At 39.8% G+C, this 21,228-nt stretch overlaps 1 protein-coding gene across 26 annotated transcripts in view; it reads left to right on the top strand.

The window, feature by feature from the left end:
• The window catches only part of LOC147025441 (microtubule-associated serine/threonine-protein kinase 3-like), a 397,627-nt gene that overhangs the window by 261,023 nt on the left and 115,376 nt on the right, over nucleotides 1–21,228 (top strand). For 16 of the 26 annotated variants that reach the window (XM_085886417.1, XM_085886408.1, XM_085886407.1 and 13 more), the window contains 6 exons: nucleotides 3,629–3,717; nucleotides 16,618–16,693; nucleotides 18,394–18,414; nucleotides 18,880–18,900; nucleotides 19,797–19,872; nucleotides 20,240–20,454. In XM_085886417.1, coding sequence (XP_085742543.1) covers nucleotides 3,629–3,717; nucleotides 16,618–16,693; nucleotides 18,394–18,414; nucleotides 18,880–18,900; nucleotides 19,797–19,872; nucleotides 20,240–20,454 — 498 coding nt within the window. The remainder of the gene's footprint in view (nucleotides 1–3,628; nucleotides 3,718–16,617; nucleotides 16,694–18,393; nucleotides 18,415–18,879; nucleotides 18,901–19,796; nucleotides 19,873–20,239; nucleotides 20,455–21,228) is intronic. The other 10 variants (XM_085886419.1, XM_085886416.1, XM_085886432.1 and 7 more) reach the window with 2 other exon arrangements.

Here is a 21,228-nt window from a genome sequence, read left to right as displayed (position 1 = left end):
AAAAAAAATTATCTCCTTTTAAAAGTTAACATTACAAAAACACCCTTGTAGATTAAACAATAAAATAAAGTAGCACAGCAGTACTATGCAACAAAGGATATCAAATAAGAGTCTCAAATGTGAGACTCTTAAAATGTTTGTACTTCTTCAGTGTTCGTTAATATCCCACAACTACTATTACCGCTGCCACCGAAGGTGGACGGAGGTTATGTTTTCACCTCTGTCTGTTTGTCTGAACTTGTTTGTTTGCTTGTTTGTGAGCAGGATATCTCAAAAAGTTATGGACGGATTCGGACGAAACTTGGTTTGCAGGTTGGGTGTGTGATGAGGACGAATTGATTAAATTTTGCTGAAGATCTCGATCCAGATCCAGATCCAGATCCAGACACTATCATTTTTCAGCGATTCTTCGCCATTGAGAGATAAGGCCAAAAACGAAATGCAGCACGATGCATCGAAACGTTATGGTCGGAGTATGACAAAACTAGGTGGGTTGGTTAGATGATAAAAACAAGTCGATTAGATTTTGGTTCAGGTCTGGATCGAGATCTAACCTATCAATGGGGGATACAAAACGTAAACTGTTCACCCTGGCAGAGGTACATTCTCTACATAGTGCTGTTCTAGTTACAATTCCAAGCACAGTAGGATTCCTTATGTGTGAAAACAGGCTAAGGTGATTTATAAATGTTGAAAACTATCTGCTAACAGTTTCTGCAGAGTGGCCTGAAAGTCGTTTTACCCCTGCAATATTCCTCGCACCTCCCTCCCTCCCTTCCTTCCCTTCCTTCCCTTCCTCCCTCCACCGTCCCCCACCATGGTGTGTGGAAACACTGACTCACAAAGTGGGAGTCAGTAGAAATTTAGACAACATGGCGGACACAAGTTGTGAGTGTCGAAGAGCGGTTGGTTGCTTGTGTTTGTGTGCATGAAAGGGTGCCCACAAACCAAACAATTACTCATGTACGAACAGCTTTCGTGAAACGCTTTGGAAAAACGTCTCCACCAAAACTCCTCTGCCGTAGCCACCATGTAGTCCAGATATAAAGACCCCAGACAGCTCTTTGTGGGGCTTCATCAAGGAGAAGGTGTTGATAAACCGGTCGGTGTGGGATGATTGAAGATTTTGTGCTGCAGTTGTGGCCTCTTTCGCACAGGGGTCTCCACTCATGCTACACAAGATGTCTTCGAGGACTTGGCGATAAAGTCAGTGGTGCAAGGAGAATGCGTTTATGGAGAGCTTCAACAATTGAAAGAAAACTTTAATCAGCCTTCACAGGTGACAGTATTCATACCAGTGCCACGCATACAAACACTGAAGGAAAAGTTGAGCCAGTGAAGACCCCGATGATGAATCATGGTGAAGCCGATGATACATGCCATCCGCTTTGAAGTTCACGCATCGTCTCAATAAACAATTGACATATAGAGCCCAGATACCGATGTACAGCAACCCCTGTAATACTACAGCCAATCTCTCCTTGCACACATCTATAGTTTGACAAAATAGGACGTTTGACATCGCTTGGCTGTTCAGTTACATTTGACATGAGGAAGCAGCAGGATTGTTGGGCTGGCATGCTTTAACTGGCTGTAATACCATTTGATGGATGAGGAAAGAGGACATGGTGGAATCTTTATCTGACATTAGACACTGGATGAAAAAGACATCGTTCAGAGTTTTCAATAATTTGGGTAAACATTACAGCTGTCAAACACTGCAGTACAAACCCTTTCAAAAGTTGTGGCTTCAAGCTATACGAAAGGTATTCATCCACTCCATGCAGCTCGTTATCATCTGTTCACCAATAACATGACTGAGGGGGAGAAACTTCCCCCGACACACAACACCTTCAGGCAGCATGTGCTGAAAGCCTTAGTGCAGACCTCGAGGTAACAACATGTTCATGAATCTTTCACACATACCACTTCTTGATGTGAAGAGCGGACGGTTCAGTTGGAAATGGAAGCACATCCACTGGAGCCCAATACCACTGACTACAGGTGCTTGCACCATCTGCAATCATGGCACTCGTCGAGTACAATGGTCAAGGGACATGCGACACTTGGTAATGTTCTTGCTACAAAGAGAACCTGCCCTGCTAAGATATTTGCCATGCATCAAGGGACAGGTGCTGTGAAAATACTGAACCAGAAGGCGTTCAAGGAATCAAATCCGACGAGGAAGACCTTGAAGAGAATCCCAAATTGAACATTGTGATATGTAGGGTGGCACCAACTAATGCCGGCAGACAGGACACCCATTTAACATCCATCCGAGGGACAGCACACAAATTGATGAATCAACCTGTTCTTCCAACTGATAAATGTTCCACTCGGAAAGATCAATACACTGATAGCTGCAACCTTTAACAAATATTGTATAAAACTAATAACTTTGTAAAGCTTCATCCACGTCAACAAGGATAAGGGTTCACTTATTGACAGTCACATTATTTAAAATGTGTGTAGCGTCTATTTTTAGATGACTTGCATTCATCAGTGGGAAGAATTAAGGATTTGTATTCAATAACGATCAATTTTGGGACAACTGAATCCACAGAGGACAAGCTTGATAATTGGCTTTTGAAGTTAATTTCACTACAATATGCAAAAGTCCATTTTTTTCAAAATATAACAATCGCTCCATTCAAAGGAGATGCCAACACAATATCTGGCCCATGATATCAATATCAATGGAATTTTTTTGGCTTGGGCATTATTCATATTTGAAAAGTGATTACTAAAGTAATTCAAATTATTGAGTAAATTTTTACACTCCTAAACATTTACAAGGCTCGTGATAATCAAATTTTAAGATTTTCATGTGAATTTATGCCAATTCAGAAAATGGGCTCCTAAACCTCATTTGCTGTATTTCTTTAACAGACCTACATGTCCCTTGCACATCCTTACCAGTATTGAGGTATTCTCAACAAATTTTTGGACAATTTGCAGTTTATTAAATGGACATTCGTATGGAAGTTGGCCTAGTGTGCAAAATGGGCACCTAAACCAAGGTTCCCCAAAAATTCAAAACTGGCAATGTGTAAATTCGGATTTTACACATCAAGACGATTCCAGAACTGTTCTCAGATCACTTTTAAAATTTAGAAATCAACTGACTGCATGAACACTCATCTCAGCATAATGCAAGCAGGTGCATTGGATGATGCCTGACTGCGGAGAAAGACAGACACAGAACAAGAAGAAGAGGTGATTGGGGTGGAGGGTAACACTTTTGTGGCAGAATTAAGTAGCTTAAGCATTGTTTGTTGGGATTTTCACTGTATGGACTTTGTTGTTGAAACACGAGGTAGCTGCATTTCAAGACTATCGATCAAACAAGTTGTCAGATAATTTAGACTACTTCGCTCAATCATTATTAATTCATCTTTAAAACGCCACCGTTTAACATAGTAGTCGCTCCAATAGCTTTTTACAGAGCCTCAACACTTGTGGTAGCCAGAACTTCGATTTTATTTGTGCTTCAAATTCCATTTTCTTACCTCGACTATCACCTTTGTTCCCACTTTCAATAGCTCTCCATCGCTCAGAGATAAAAGTTTCAATAAATCATAGTCTGTACACTGACTCGGATGCTGTTTTCCTTCTGTTTTCCTTGTAGTTGTCGGACGAGTAACCGCAAGAGCCTCATCGTGAGCAGTACATCACCGACTCTACCCCGGCCTCATTCGCCTCTTCACGGGCACACAGGTGAGCGGAGTTTCGCACACAGGTGAGACACAGGCGGAGGAATAGTGATTTTGTTTGGATGTAGCTCACCACTTTCATCGAAAATCTGTGCAGATTTTTTTATTAATTACTTGTACCAAACAAAGAGAAGTTATTGTTTGAGATTTGCCTCTTTCTTTAACTTGCCTTGTTCATAATCATCAGTGATCTTCATTGGGAAAGGTTTAAGATAGCTGGTGCTTGCAAAAAAGATCCGTCGATGGGAACATAATTGGCACAATTACTGTCTAGACACGTGATGAATAAAATGCAAGAAGACCAGCAGGCCTGCTTATCAGACGCATATGCAGTCTTTCCACAGGAGGTTTTTGTTTTGCTGCCTGCTATTGGATGGAAGACAAAAATTCGACCTTTTTGTTTTTCCTCTCCAGATTCTCGACAACCACAAATCGTTGAAGCGTTTTTAGTGGGGTTTATGTGCCAGAAGTTTAAAGCAGTTCATCCTCGCATGTTCCGGCTTGTTGAAGTAACGAGTCGACATTGCCGCTGAGGTTGCACGCCCATCATTCTCTGTTTTATGTCTGATTTCACCGTTAAATTGATGCGTTTTTGGTTGATGAACTGCGAGTTGTAGCACACCAAAATGGTTTTATATGATGGGAAATACGAGTGTTTTGTCTTCAAAAAAAAATTGGCTTCGGTCTTCAATAGTTGAAAATATTGGACTCCAAAGAACCATCTTTTCTCCCCAACGAGATGATGTTCTTCCTTGGCATTCTTCAGACCTTAAGGTTGTTGTTACTTCACTTGCCATTTGATGTGGCACTGAGAACGTGTGGCTGTCCTTTTCTGAAGTGCTTTTTTATCAATATTGTCTCAATTAGCAAAAAGATCCCTCACTGTTTCACAGCACTGTCATTAATCAATATAAATGTATCCATGTAAAGTGGTATTTCGCTTGCGTCAACAGACTCGAGAGAGAAACGAGGTTAAGGTATTGAATCTGCAGAATACAGTGTATCAGTGATCACTTCCATCCATCCATCCATTGGGACCATACTCTGTACAGAGCGTTGGTGCTGCTTAAGCAGTCTCCTTGGCAATTGGGCACAATCCTGGACGGGTCGCCACTCCGCCACAGTATACCAGCATGCTGGCACTCATTTTGCCAACCTTGGAAGGATGACAAGTCGAGTTAACCCCACCTCGTATTAATTCAATAGGTGAGTGGGGTTTGAACTCAGGACCCTCAGATCCCAAGCCCACCACCCGAACCATTAAGCCAACACCAGGCATAGTGATCACTTCAAGACACTGAAAAGTGAGAATACAGAGTTTGGAAAACAGATCAATGCAACTAATTAATAACTTTAAGGTAATTATGTGTTTAATTCATTTTGACTGATCAATAATAAAAATTCCCCAGGCAAAATAGTGTCACCTTCACTGTACTTCCAACTGTGATTTTAACTCTCATTTTAAACAGTTATTCTCTGCAGACTACTGCAAGTAAATTTGTAATCACTTTAGTTACCGACATTCCTTACCGTAACCTATAGTTACCGACAATCCTTACCGTAACCTATAGTTACCGACAATCCTTACTGTAACCTATAGTAATTCTAAAATAGACTTAAACTGACAGGAAGTATATGAGAGGACAACTAGTGCTAGAGCGAAGTCGATGGCATACCATCGCAAACCCCCATGCTTCCCCACTAAAGCAAAGTTCAAAGATAGTAAAAGTTCCACCAGGAATGACCCAATATCACATTTTGAGTTGAAACTTTTTTCCCGGTTTGACCCCTGGTAACCCCATGGCCCCACCACTTGGGGCATGAACAAGGGGTCAAATCCTAAAACAATCGTTACATCTTTCACGTGTCTCCCAATGTTGATTGCATATACAAAATTCCATGAAATGTATTAAAATGTGCCTGAAATTGCATTTTTGGGGATTTGACTCCAGGGAGCAGAGACAAAAATGATACAGCTCTCATACCTTCTTGCCATGTGGTGATCATAACTTCCAAGTTTAGTGAATTTCTGCACAACCGTTTAGCAGGAGACAGCATGACTGAGAGACAGACAGAGCCAATGACAATATCCCCCCTCTTAAAAAGCATGGGTATAACTATACCATTTTTTCCTGGGATTAAATGAAGTACATATACATACACACATTTAAACACACACACACACACACACACACACACACACACACACACACACACACACACACACACACACACACACACACACACACACACACACATATCCTCATACTTACGTACATACATACATACAAACATACATACATACATGCACACTCAACTGGTCAAAAGTTTTATAACCCCCATTTTCCCAGTTTTTACTGAAATTTAAGCAGTTCAAGTCCAGTGAATAACTTGAAATGGTACAAAGCTAAGCGATAAACTGCCAGAAGTTTAAAAAAAACAAACAAACAAAAAAAAACGTTTAGGTTACCAAAAACTGAAAAATAATGTAAATTTCAGAGTTGTTAAAAAAGGCCCTTTTCAGGGAACAAGTAATAGGTTCGCAACTGCCACTGTTCTGCAGCAATAGAAGTAAATTAAGCCTTGAAAGTTGATGCAAACAATTCCTTGACAGGTGTCCAAACTTTTGCTGATTAGTTACAAACCCTCTGTCTGTATAAAAGCAGTGTTGAAACAGACTGTGTTGCTCCACCCTCTGAAGCATTATTTGGACAATTTCACTGCAGGAAGTAGTATATTGCAATCATAATGGCAAGAAAAAGACAATTAACAAAGGAAGACAGACAGACCATCATAACCCTTAAAAGTGTAGGTCTTTCCTTTTGAGAAATTGCAAAGAAATCCAAGGTGTCAATGAGTACAGTTTTCTACACCATCAAAAGGTACTTGGAAACTGGAGGAAACTGACAGGAAGAGGTCTGGCAGACCCAAAGCCACAACACAATCAGAAGACAAGTTTCTGAGAGTCAACAGCTTGCGTGATGGGCGGCTCAGAGGACAGCAGCTTCCAGCACAGCTTAACACTGGTCGAAGTAAGGAAGACTCAGTTTCAACTGTGAAGAGAATACTTCAGCTGCAGGTTTGACAGCTCGAGTGGCAGTAAGAAAGCCATTGCTAAGATGGCAAAATAAGAAAAAGAGGCTTGCCTGGGCCATGAAGCACCACAGTGGACTACTGAAAACTGGAAGAAGGTCTTATGGACCGATGAATCAAAATTTGAAATCTTCGGTTCATCACGCAGGGTTTTTGTACACTGTCGAGTAGGTGAAAGAATGGTTCCTCAGTGTGTGACACCAACTGTCAAACATGGAGGAGGAAGTGTGATGATCTGAGGCTCTTTTGCTGGATCCAGAGTCGGCGACTTGCACAGAGTGACTGGCACCCTGAACCAAAACGGCCACCACAGCATTTTGCAGTGCCATGCAATACCCTGTGGTCTACGCCTAGTTGGTCAGGGGTTCATCCTACAGCAAGATAACGAACCAAAACATACCTCCAGGCTATGTCAGAACTACCTTCGAAGAAAAGAACAAGACGGTAGGCTTCAAATCATGGAATGGCCAGCACAGTCTCCAGACTTGAACCCCATCGAGCTGGTTTGGGATGAACTGGACAGAAGGGTGAAAGCAAAGCAACCGACAAGTGCAACACATTTGTGGGAACTTCTGCAACAGTGTTGGGAAAAACTTTCTGAACAATATTTGATTTCCATTGTCGAAAGAATGCCATGAGTTTGTTTGGCTGTTGTGTTTGCAAAAGGTGGCTACTTTGATGAGTCAAAGATTTAGATTAAATTTTGTTCAACAAAAGGATTCCATGATTTCTTTTTTATCTGCAATTCTTTATTTGTTCTATGCTTAAATTTAAGAGTACTGTACATTGAAACATGAAACTGCTCAAATTTCAGTAAAAACTGGAAAAATGGGGGTGTTCTAAAACTTCTGACTGGTAGAGTGTGTTTATCATATATATATATATATATATATGTATATATATATATATATGTATATATATATATATATATATATATATATATGTATACATATATATATATATGCATATATATATATATATGCATATATATATATATACATATATATATATATATGCATATATATATATATATATGCATATATATATATATATATATATGCATATATATATATATACATATATATATACATATATATATATATATATATATATATATATATATATATATATATATATATATATATATATATATATATATATATATATATATATATGCATATATATATATATATATATATATATATATATATATACACACACACACACACACCTTGCACAGATTAGTAGTCTTGCACCTTGCACAGATTAAGAAATGTGTTGCTGGGCTGTTGTGCATGACGGTCACACCAGAATTACCATCTGAAAGGAGTTTTCAGATGGGCACCGAAGCAAGATGCTCATGCATGTGGGAGATCTCTCCCACATGCATGAGCATGTTGCTGCACGTGAACAGAACAGTGATCTATTCACGTGCAGCTACGACATGCTGAAAATTCTCAACAATTCTTTCACCATTGGCACTCATCTTGTCACATTTTGGAGTATTGCGCTGCATGATATTTTATGAAATTGTATTTCCTTCGTTCTACAAAACATTTTGTTCATAATTGCACTATTGAATATCTTTAATGAAGAAATGATGTTTCTTTATATAAATTTTAAAAAGCAAACAGTTGAACATTGCATCCAGCTTCTCCAGCCATGAAATTATGTACCTTTATTAAGCCTCCTCTATCAGATCAGCAGAGGCTTGTAGCAGTTGTAAAGTTTGTTTCTACAATTAGTGCCCTCAATTTTAATGGTACCACAGTTTATTAAGAATGCCAAGGACCATTAAACCACCATTTAGGTTTTTCTCAATTTTTTTTTTGCCAGTGTCTAATAAATTTTTGAATGAAATTTTACATCAATAAGGGCAATAAAAAGTATCTAGGGTGGACAATTATTTTGACCTTGACCTCATGTTAAGGTCATGACCCGTTTATGGACATTGTAACATTTTTCACCAAAACTCGACCAAGGGTCGTCCGATCAGAATAACTTACCCTCTCTAGATATGCTCGAACAAGACCCATTTAAAATCAATTTACATCACACATCTCCAGGTTAAAGGTCTCTTACACCCCGAGGTGTACACCCCAACCATCTTACATCTCCATCTCTTACACCCTGAGGAGTACTAAACCTCCGTTTAGGTTTTTCTCCATTTTTTTTTCTGCCAATTTCCGAGCTGTTTCTCAAATCCAGCTTGACTTTCAGAATGAAAGTTTGCATCAATAATAGGAATACAATGTATACAGGCAGGGTTGACAATTTTTTTTGAACTTGACCTAATTTTATGGTCACGACCCAATTATAGACATTTTAACGTTTTTCACCATAACTCAACTGAGGCATGTCTGATCATAACGAAATTGCCCTCTCTCGATATCCTAAAGGAAGGTGCATTTATGCTTAATTGATATGATACCCCTCCGAGTTAAAGATGAAGGTCAAATGGTGGTCTAAAAAAATAATAGCTTTTTTAATCGCTCAGTTTTGCTCTTGCGGAATCTCAAAAAAAACTGATTGGCCTTCCAAGATGTTCTTGCATCATAATATTGTACCTGCACTGATGTTTTGCACCTGATATTTGATTTGTGTCAAAGAAACAGCTGGGTTTCTTGATCTACTTTTTTTGGTTTGTGACCTAATTAACAAAAACACCTTTTTGATCACAACTTGAATAATTTTCCACCAATTTCCATGAGGTTGAGTTTTATGGATGGGTTGTAGATGGGGATACGTTTTCTTAATTTTCACTGTATCCCTAAATATTGAAGGTCAAGGTCATATGGTGGTCCGAAAAAATTATGGCCATCATTGGATCATGGGCCAAGAGTAAGCCCGGGGAGGCTCCCCTTTTGGCGATCGCTTTGCGATTGCAGATATCTAGTTTATATGCTGCCCTTCTATTGTTGTTTTTTTTTCACAAACACCTTGAAATAGGCAATGAATAATAATTGCCTGTTCCAATTGTAAGCAAAACGTCGTTATTCCTATCCTTCCAGGAATGAGATTATTTGCCCCCATTGCACTTAGTCCGGAACGGGGACTTAAGGATTTGGTCTCAATTTTCATGTCCGTGCGTTCGTGCCTCTGCAACCATATCTCAGACGTGTATGGACCGATTTTATTCGTACTTGGCACAAAGACAACACATGATGGACTACATATGCACATCATTTTGTTTCACGTCATGAGCAATGATTGCTGACTGGCAGCCATTTTAGTTGTAAAAAGAAAAAAAACGGTATCGAACATGTCCTCAACCATTTCTTGGACATGTATTTACCGATCTTGTTCAAACTTGGCGTACAGATAACGAATGATGGCTTACATATGCACGCCATTTTTTTCGAGATCAGATCCAAGATGGCAGACTGGTGGCCATTTTGTTTCTTAAATGTGTCCCCAATCATTTCTCAGACATGCATGCTCCGATTTTATTCAAACTTGGTACAAGCACAGCATATGATGGCTGACACGTGCACCTCACTTTATTCTGTGATCTGATCAAAGATGTCCGACGGGTAGACTGGCGGCCATTTTAGTTGTTAAAAAAACCCAGTATCGAACACGTCCTCAACCATTTCTTGGATGTGCATTTAGCGATGTTGTTCAAACTTGGCAAACAAATAATAAATGATGCTTGCATATGCACGTCATTTTTTATCGAGAATAGATCCAATATGGCTGACTGGTGACCATTTTGTTACTAAAATGTGTCCCCAACAATTTCTCAGACATGCATGGTCCGATTTTGTTCAATCTTGACATAAGTACAATACACGATGGCATACGCTTGCACCTCACTTTATTTTATGATCTAATCAAAGATGGCTGACTGGTAGACTGGCGGACATTTTAGTTGTAAATAAATATGGGCTAGCCCTTTAACTTCCGACAGTAAAATTACTAAAATAACGGGGGCTATAACATTTTATGTCTTTTTTTCCTTGTTTAAATAGCTAGGGTTTAATATTATTGACAGAATATACTTTAGCGAGGTCGATGGCATGCCATCGCAAATTCCCATGCTTTCCATCGAAAGCAATGTTGAAAGATTGCTAAAAGTTCCATCATTCCTACATTCTGGGGCATTAACCGGGTGTCAAATCCAAAGAATCGTTAAATATTTCATACGTCCCTCAATGTTGATTGCGTGTACAAAGTTTCATTGAAAAATGTTTTAAAATGTACCCGTAATTGCATTTTTTGGTAAATGACCTTTTGACCCCACCCCAGGGACGGGGCCAAAAATGATACTTCTCTCCTGCCTCCAGCTATGTTTGGTGAATTTCTGCCCAACCGTTTAAAAGGATATAGTGTGACAGACGGACAGAGGGAGAGATAGAGACAGAGTCTATTACAATAACCCCCTCCATCCCCCACCGTTTTTTTCCCCCCAAAAAGCATGGGGATAACTATCACCAGACTCAGCGACACAATGGTTACAGCATCAGCTCCGAGCCCGGGAGCTCGGTGGTTCGATTCTTATCCCAGCCTAGTCATACCAAAGACTTTTAAAATGGTACGTGCTGCTTCCTTGCTTGACTCAGCATTTGAAATGAATAGAGCATGGACAAACCCTGTGGGTTGGAATCCCTTGGGAAAGGGGAAATGTCTCATTGATTGGCCCACTGACTGGAGAGAATTTTGTGTTGCAGCTCCTCCATGAGTCTTACACCATGTATAAATAAATAAATAATTTGAGATTCATTATTCCAAAACTGTTTTTTTGTATTCTGCAAAAAGAAAATCCAATTTTTTTTATTTTTATCATTTTTTATTTTTTAACCATTTCAAGTTGTATCTGTGATTTTTACTTCTATACGGAACCAAAAGGGTACCGTTTGTGTTCAGTAAAAATCAAATGTCTCAGCATCGAGCATTAATATGACAAACACCTGGCATTATGCGAGCACCTGTGTTTGGCGAAGGGACTTTTGGAATTGTTCATCAGCATTTGGTTCAGTTTTCTCATTTGTATACAAAGTCAAAGCGCATGGAAGAGCTAGCACACTCAATGAATCAGGAAGCAACATAACAAGAGGAACAGGAGAAAGAGGGGGGAAACATCAACAGCAGGGTTGAAGGGTACAATAGAGGGAGACTGAGACAAATAAGGGAAGTGTGGAGGAAAGAGGGTAGGGAAGGATTAAATACACAGCAGTCATGAGAGATGGATACAGAAGCAAACACTCAGGAAGGAAAAAATGTTAATTTGGAAGAAGGTGGGTTTGTGGTGTGGGTTAACGAGGGTAGAAAAGATCATGGTTTTGGATGGGGATGATTTGAAATGATGGAGAACAGCTACCTTGAAGACCTGGAGGGGAGAATGAGATTGAAGAGATTGTGGAAGTTGATGAAAGAAGAGGAACAAATGAGTGGAGATGAGCAGTGAGTCTGGATTTTTGGAGTTGGAGATTCACCAGAAGGGGGTTGATGGTGGACCGTGTGAACCCTGCAGAAACCTGGGGGGTGGGGGAGGGGGGAGCAAAGCACGGAAAGAGCAGAGTGTGCAAGACCTGAAAGAAAGCAGAAGACCGATAGACCACCAACTTGTGTGCGATGGCAGAGACTACCGCTTTGTCTGCGATGGCAGAAACACCACCGACTTGTCTGCGATGGTGAAGTGATAGGCCTATGAACTCAGCTTCATTGCGGAGATTCCAATAATCTTGACGGCCTTGGTTTTCATGGCATCAAGCTGAGCAAGATGTGAGACAGGAGAGCCAGCCCAGAGGGCAGAGCAGTACTCCATGAATCTGCGGATGAAGGCCTTGTAGGTGGATAGGAGTTCAAGTGTGCCAAGGAAGGACTTTGTATGACGGAGGATGTCCAGTCAGTGGCTGGCTTTGGAGGCCAATTTTGAAATGCTGTTTGCTCACCTATCCTGGCCGACAGTGAGACACAACAGTTCGAATGATTTAACTTCTTCAACCTAAAACACACGTTTTGTTTTGTTTGGGGCAAGTCCAATAATTTGCGCATGTTATGTATGGGACATTCAGAAAGTTTAACCCTCTGAAAAGCAATTAAGATAGTTATTGATTTCAGTGATTTTTATTCTAATGTTGGGCATCTGCAAGGAGAACACCCACAAGAATTTATATGTCATTATTCCTTGGGGTGATTATGTAATTAAAGAAAACATGGTGCGTTACATGTGGGACCGCAACAAACACGATTTTTCAGAGAAATCTGTTCAAGTTAAAAGTTCTCTGAAAGTATTTTATCATTCAGCAGAATTTTCAGTGTAGAGAAAGTTGAAACGCTTGCGTAACTCGACACATTCTCTTACAGAAAAAAATACACAGCAGTCAAGAGTGTTAACTCAATTAATTAGTGTTAACGAAGGACACGTTATGTATAGGACAAAATTCTCCATCGGCTTTACATGTGATTGATATATTGTTGGTGTAAATTGCCTTTCATAACACAATCAACAGGCTTGAGCACATTTTGACACAAGAATCCAACATTTAACGATTATATTAGGAACTCAGCAATTCATGTCGTAGGATATGAAACCAAGTGATTATCTGATTATTAAGTATTAAAAATGCAAAATGATTTTAAATTAGAATCATATTAACCATGGTTTGCAAGTATGTCTGAAGAAAATCAAATGCACAACTTTATTGCGGACATACACAAAAATGTACTATATAAAATGATTAAACCCGGACAGGACATGTAGGACAGATCTGTTTTAGTGTGTGTACAAGGAATGAAAATAAACAAAATAATTTGCATCGAGTAATTTTTTGCTAATTTTTTTTTTTAATGCTCATATAGATTTTTGTTTCGATTTGTCTCTGGACCTCATGGCTTTTGTACATTCAATATAAGTAACTATATGTAGATGGAAACATTTATCAACTAGCCTGAAAATATCAAATCTGGCAACGTAGTTAAAATATGGACTACTTCCACTTACACAAGGAAATAGAAGAAGGTATTAATTTTGTGTAAAAGGGAAATACATATTCCAGTATGTTTCATAGAAAAACCAGAAACTTAGAGGTGCCTGAAATAATGATAAACAAAAACTCAAATCTTCTTCAAAAGGAGATTACACGTCCCTTCCTTACAAATGGAATGATCCCATTTTGTTTAGTCTGCCTTAAACTGGGCCGGGTCTCATGAGAATACATGAATGCCCAAAATGTCTACTGGACAAAGTAGTGGTCACATCTTGGCGATGTTGAAGTAGTCTTTCCCACAGACTTTGCAAGCAATGTCCAATACGTAACGGTGATGTCCCATACGTAACAGTGTAAAATTACTTGTAAACGAGTTATCAACTTATATTTTAAGCTAGAAATACCTGGTGTTGGCGCAGTTGTTAGAAGCCTGGTGTTGGCGCAGTGGTTAGGGCAGCGGCTTGGGATCCAAAAGGTCCTGAGTTCAAGCCCCGTTGGGCCACTGAATTAATACACCAGGGGGTTGACTCAGCCTGTCATCCTTCCGAGGTCGGCAAAATGAGTACCAGTATACTGGGCCGGTGTATACCCCGGTTAAAATAGGTATACCATATCCCTGTGTCGTAAGAGGTGACCAGGGTTGCGTCAGGAAGGGCATCCGGCGTAAAACATGTGCCAAATCACTATGCGGATCATACGGATGATCCGCTGTGGCGACCCCGAACGGGAGAAGCTGAAAGAAGAAGAAGAAGATTTTAAGCTAGAAATACAGGATATATGACCATTACATGATGCATTGGAACCTCTGAAAATTGCATTAAATTTTTTTTTCCTGAGCTTGTACTGTAATCCTAAAAAATCCATGTAAATTTGTTACGTATGGGACATCGCTTGTTAAGAACAGGCCCAACTTGCATAATTAATGAGATGAACAATTTTTCCCTTGTGTATTAAAAGAGCATGGTAGAGTGTTCATGTCCACGTTTAAAAAAAAAATTGTTGTAAAGTTTGGTTTAACTGACTCCATCACCATTTCAAATTGTCCCATACATAACACCTAATTTGCATATATGTAAATTAGTTGAGTGATTTCACACCTTAAACCTATGACTGCCATTTTCTTTTACAGGTTCATGAAATTTCACATTCACACATTAAAATCTCATTGAAATTAGAGCCGTGGCATGAATACAAAATTCTGCCGTGTGGAGGGGACCTTCTCTTGGACTTGCCCTTCGCCAAAACCTTCAGCATACGTTTCCAAAACCTCTCCCTTCTACTCCCGGCACACACAGGCTCCCTGAATAAATTGTGAAAAATTCATTTTGGCTGAAGATTAAAAAAAACTATCAAGAGATTCTGTCAATTAGCAAAAGTGGATGAGTTACCGTAGTTTGTCATTTTAACAACACCCAAGGTGGCCTTTAAAGTATGCAGCATTGTGGCCTGTATTGTTGCAAGTAAATCTTCATCTCGACTAAGTTTGTTCCATTTTGTTACTTGAATGACTGACTGCCTTGAGGGTATCATTTCCCCTTTTCCATCCTGTTTTAATTAGAGCTTTCAATTCGGCTCTTTGGCGCAAATGGTAAGTTCCAACGTTGCACATTTGGAAGACATTGTAATGCTGATGAATGACGAATTCCACAGTCTGTCCAGTTACCCTGGTCAAAGTCAAAATTCCTGCTTCATTACTTTCCAGAGTTTTGTCGGATTTATGGTCAGGCTTTGTCTTGTGCAGTCGCTACATCGATAATCTACCACTTGTGGTTGAACTTGTGTGATGTGTGTACAAATGGCATAAAATCAATGAACATTATTCATGTCATCATCAATGAACCATAAATCACTGTGCAGGACAAAACCAATCGTAGACATTGATGTACTTGTGAATTACAAACAAGAACAAATACAGAGCATATATATGTGATTAGTACATGTGTTCTGAGCATCATGAGGCATTGGTTGAGATGAGAAGGATAAAGAGGCCAACTCATTTTTCCATACGAAGCCATCTTTTCTCACCTGCATAATGCAACAGTGGAGAATTCTGAAGCCCGAGTTGACGTCAAGAAGATTTTTGGTTCAAACCCAGCTTAAGACGGCTCAGGATGAAGGATTTGGATTCTAAGCTTATGGAAAGGGATCAGCGTAAATTTGGACAGATTTTTAATCCCCCTACCCATGTCTCCATATGCTTCCTGTTTCTTTCCTTCCCTCCTTTGACTCATATTTTCCTCCAGATTTTCTTCCCTATTGACTCCTATTTTCTTCCCTTTCCACTTGGCACTCTGCCTTCTCTTTCTTGTCTATCTATCTCATCATCATCTGCCCCCCCTTTCTCTCTCTCTGTCTCTCTCTGTTCCCCCCCCCCCACTCCTCTCTCTCTCTCTCGTTTCCTTCATTATCTTTCTCATGTTTTTCTTTAAAATTCCTTATTTTAATGACCCCCATGTTCCCTCCCTATGCATCCACAATACATAGATGATCCCAAGCCAAATTAACCAAAGGAGAATTATCATGTCATTATTGAATTATTAAAAACACCAGTCTGCTTATTCAGGGAAAAACCCAACCAGAGGTGGATGTTGAATCTTCGTTGTGAGAGTAATCTCCCTGCCTCACCTGTTCTGCATCACACAAAATGCCATCAATTCCACTTAATTTTGACAGTCAAATGGTTCTATCAAAAAGGCAGTTTTTAGTGGTACCCAAACTGAATAAAAGTGAAAACCCCTCAAACTGAATATCAACAAACAAGCAAGTACCTTTTAAGAGTGGTTCAATGAGACCCGATTACTCATCTACTTTCACGCCCCAATCGTAGCAAAACAGCCAAGGGAAATTTAATCTCTGAAAGCACTTTTATCTCTTGGCAGGTGGCAGCCCTTTGGATAGTCCAAGAAGCTTCTCTCCCAGTGCTCCAGCTCATTTTTCTTTCGCTACTGCTCGCAGGTGAGGCCTGTGTGACAATCCCTCCCCGAACCCCAACCCTCTATCTTGGCTTCTTGTGAGCATACACTTTTCTTGCCGTCTTGTTGTGTCTTTTTCCTGCACATGCAATGTATCCTTCATAAAATATGATCCATCAACATTCAATGATCCCTTTCACAATGACCTTGAACTTTAAGAAATCAATTGATTACAGCTCGGTTCGCTGCAGGCAAAAGGCTAACGTTATACTGAGTTAAGTACAGGGTGTTTCATATAAAAGCAACCCAAAGTTGTTTTTATACTTTTTTAATTTTCCTTTGAAACGACATGAAACTTTTATACATAAGAATTTTTTGTACTATGTCGAATAAAGTAACACAAAAATGAAACTCGTGATTTCTGAAGACGGTTCACAAAACATTTTCGAAATGGCTGCCCTGCTGCAGCGTACACAAATGGATCCTCCTGGTGAAGTTGGCGATAAGTTAGCTGCATTCCTGAACCGGAATAGCTTTGATTTTGGTGGTAATTGCTGGGGACTGGGACTGGGGCCTCAAGAGACTGGGGCGCCCATTCAACATCTGTTCTCCACGAGACTATTCGATCACCGAATTCCTATTGTAGCCACTGAATCGATCTGTTGGAAGTGTGAGGTGTGGCCGCATCTTGCTGAAACCATTTCACAGCCCTGTTGATGTGGCGTTTCCTCGCGAATGCAACCTAGAACTTCTAAATAACTTTTAAATACCATTCAGGAGTTAACGGTTACTGATTTCCCTTTTTCATCTTGAAACCAGAAAGGACCAACGATGCCAGACTTGCTAATGGCAACCCATGCAGTGCATTTCTGGCTGTGCAATGGCCTTTCAAGAACTAGAACCCGAAAAAACATTGTTTTTAGAGTTAACATGGCCACGTAAAAGAAAGTGGGCCTCGTCAGAAAACCACGCATTACCCAGCAAATTTGGATCCCCACGCATTTTTTTCCTCAAACCATTCACACATCGTCGCACAAAGTTGTTCATCATCATCACACAAAGAGACCGACGATGCAGCGATTCCCTGTGGCTCCTCAAAACTGCTTCAATGTTTTCTCGTGATCTTGCAGTCCTCGGGCGACCAGACTTTGAGCAATTAAGACTTTTAGACTGTCCCGTGGAATTTAAACCTCTTTATCAATGGGAAAATAGCAGACTTATCTATGGCTGTAATCTGGTCTCGAACTTCTTTCTGAATCGTGTTTGAGTCAGTTTAAATGACTTCATGGCAAAGTAAGACTCCACAATATAGATATTTTTTCTAACAAATCATCTTCAAAATTAACAGTACGACTCTGATATTTGCAGTTTTCCCTCAAAATGATGCTTCATACAAACCTGCAATGGAAACAAATTTGTATTTTTAAAAAAAAGTTTCACATAACTTTAATAGAGTTGTGTTTTTTTTTTAATGAAACACCTTGGTAGTTTCCTTTTCACTGCAGTCCAACTTTCTTCGAAGCAAACATCAGTTGTAAATGCTGTTATCTCTATGCCTGCTGTCTTTTTGCCTCCACGGCTGATGGTTTGTCTATATTTTTGTCCACCTAATAATTTTATCTGATTGTCGGCACTGTTTGTTGATATTTATTTATTTATTTTCCCCTGCCTGTCTGCTTGTTGTCTTCCTGCCTGTTTCTCTCCCTCGTCTCATCTTGCCACTGTGGCATCCTTGCCCTGCAGCCATGTTCACAGGGCAGACAGGTAATATTTTTCCTGTTGGTGCTGGCTCTTCTTCATTATTATAAATTTTTTTTTCCAATGGATTTGTAACCATTTCACTGTTTTACCTCACTTTGGAACGAGTGAACTGGTGCTTCAGTTGTATTCCTCATTCGTCTCATTTTGATTCGTTCATGGGTGCTTCAATCCCATTTCTTGGAATGATCCTTCTTCACGATTCTTCATCCTTGATGGAACCAGTAATGGATGCTCACCTGTTTGCCTATTCATTGATTCCTTTTCACTCTGGGTTACGGAGATCATGGTGACTGTCCTCACTTCGATATCATCCTCCTCCATCCTCCTCTTTACTACATCTTCCAAACTGTAGCTTCCACTTGCTCCTTGCATTTTCTTGGAGCATACTCGTAGTCCTTTCCCAAATGTTTGCTAATTGCCCATCACCTTGTTGTCTCCCTCCCACCTGCCTTGCCAACACACACCCAGCATTGGAATCGATATCAAAAGGTAGCAGTCATTGCTGAGACCAGAGGGCAACATCTTGGTGATCCCGTGACGTCTATAAGATCCTTATTACCGATTTAGAAATAAAGTTGTCTTTTCGAAAGACAAATGACCATCTAGTTTTCCTTGTTAATGTGCAGTGGTCGAATTTGAGCTTCGTGTTGGAATTTCACGAGTCATTGCATCAGAATCGTAAGAGTCATTAATCTAAAGCCTTTGTCATACACACTAAAGCCAAGGATGTTTGAATGTCACAAAAGGGATTTTTAAAGTTTGATCCATTGGTGAAATTATTTTAGTCCCTGGAGATGTAAACAACAATATAATTGCTAATTTTAGCATGCCAATGGCGACCTGCGTGGGCGGTAAAGGACGTGATAATAGATTTTTTAAATTTACCTTAAATGGTGGTCAATCCACCTCAAATTAAAGGAAAAACTGACATTTGGGGCCTTACCTTTCGTTGGAGCAAAATAGAGAACAATGGGGACAAAGGTTCTCTTTTTCTCCGACGAAGGGTAAGGCCCGAAACGTCAGTTTTTCCTTTTATTCAAGGCGGCAGACCACCATTTAAGGTAATTTTTATGTGCCGATGTATAGTCGTGCGGATGTTCCACACATTTTCAATCTTGTATACTTTTGGGAATTTCATGGATTTGACAAAAGTGAAATAAACGTTTCCTTGTGTCTGACGGAAGGACACTGAAAAAAGGAATTTTTTTTTCTATAAATGCATTATATCTGTGAGTTAAAGTCCCCTCCTCACTCTCCCTTAACATATTTAAAAGGCAGGTTGGAGAGAGCTAAAGGGATCATGAAGTAAAAGTATTGTCCTCTGTTTGAGAGAATTTGTCATTGCAGACTCATTGCTTGTGTGCTCTGTTTTTGTAACGTCGCAGGGATGGCCGTCGCTGGTCTCTTGCATCGTTGCCATCATCGGGCTATGGAACGACCACTCCTAGTTCGGCTGTGTCGGTAAGGAAAGGGATCCAAGCTGCGTATCATGCTGGACCCTTTTGCTTTGAAGGAGAATTGTGCGAACAAGCTTTCAACGTACAGTAAAGTTAACGTGCTAAGATGAACTGAATTGTCCCACAGGACTCTTATTTAATATGCGAGTGAGATGTAAACATGGGAGGACATAACAAACGTCGCCTATAATGTTAAATACCTGCTGTATCATTTAAATGTGTAGATGGTGGCATTTTCTGCAACCACAATACCGCCAAGGCTACACTTCCATCATTTTGGCAAGGTCATGCTGCTTTATGGGCCAAGCCATCTCAATCATAACACGCTCGTGCTCTGATGCCTACCCCTCTTCAATCCCATGTACATGCAGTCCTCCTGCTCATCCCAGGAGCGACTCCACCAACTACCTGCCGCTCCGACGGCTGATGAGCTGCACTTTCTATCGCGCCACTTCTGCAGCACGGAACGTCTTCCCGATGAGGAAGCCATCAGCGGCGTTACACTGGGTGCATCGGGCGGATTGGGTACACCGGTGCCAGGTGGCCGACGCTCTCCTGCCCTTCGGCCTCGATCACGAAGCCTCAGGTAATGCAACAATAAATAAATACGATTTATTCTTTCTCGTCTTGCATTTTGCTAACATCGTTTCTATTTATTTATTTAATCTAAAAGTGTAGTGATAATCAACATCACATTTACTTACTAGCATATACTTATTTGACTGTCCATAGTAGTCAGACCAAAAGGCTTGCTCATATTAAATATTTTGTTATTTGTGACCACGTAGATGGTATCACAGGCACATTTGAGCACAGCATGTTCCACAATGCAGCCTTTTTTGGTGCTCCATCATATTGTCAGCTTATCAACATTGTTAGCCTGCACGCACGAAGCTAAACGTGGGGTTAAGCAATTGGTCACGTACGTACGTACATATATATGTGCGTTCGTCTCCACATTTTGTTAAGAGCGTACATCGAAAAACGTTCATTGAAGGAAGTTGAAACTTTACCACAATCTTACATGACCCTTTGATATAGCGCATATTGAGCGTACATCAAAAAATTTTCAAGTATAACTTGTACACATTTCCCTCAGAAGTGGAGAATAATGCAATTAAAAATTAGCTGCCAGAAGAGTTGACTCGCACCCACCAACTAATAAGGAGGTTTCTGTATTTTTATCATCAGAAATGCATGCTGTGTTTAAGTGAAATTGGGGGGTGTTATTCACTTATTCCTACATGCATATTCATTGAATCCTGATATATATATATATATATATATACATATATATATATATATATATATATATATACATATATATATATATATACATATATATATATATATACATATA

Source organism: Eptatretus burgeri, chromosome 6, assembly GCF_056783735.1.
Source record: "Eptatretus burgeri isolate ZD-2024b chromosome 6, Ebu_testis_v1, whole genome shotgun sequence".
NCBI lineage: Eukaryota > Metazoa > Chordata > Myxini > Myxiniformes > Myxinidae > Eptatretus > Eptatretus burgeri.
The sequence above is the reverse complement of the archived record's forward strand: the minus strand, read 5'-3'. Positions and strand labels throughout refer to the sequence as shown.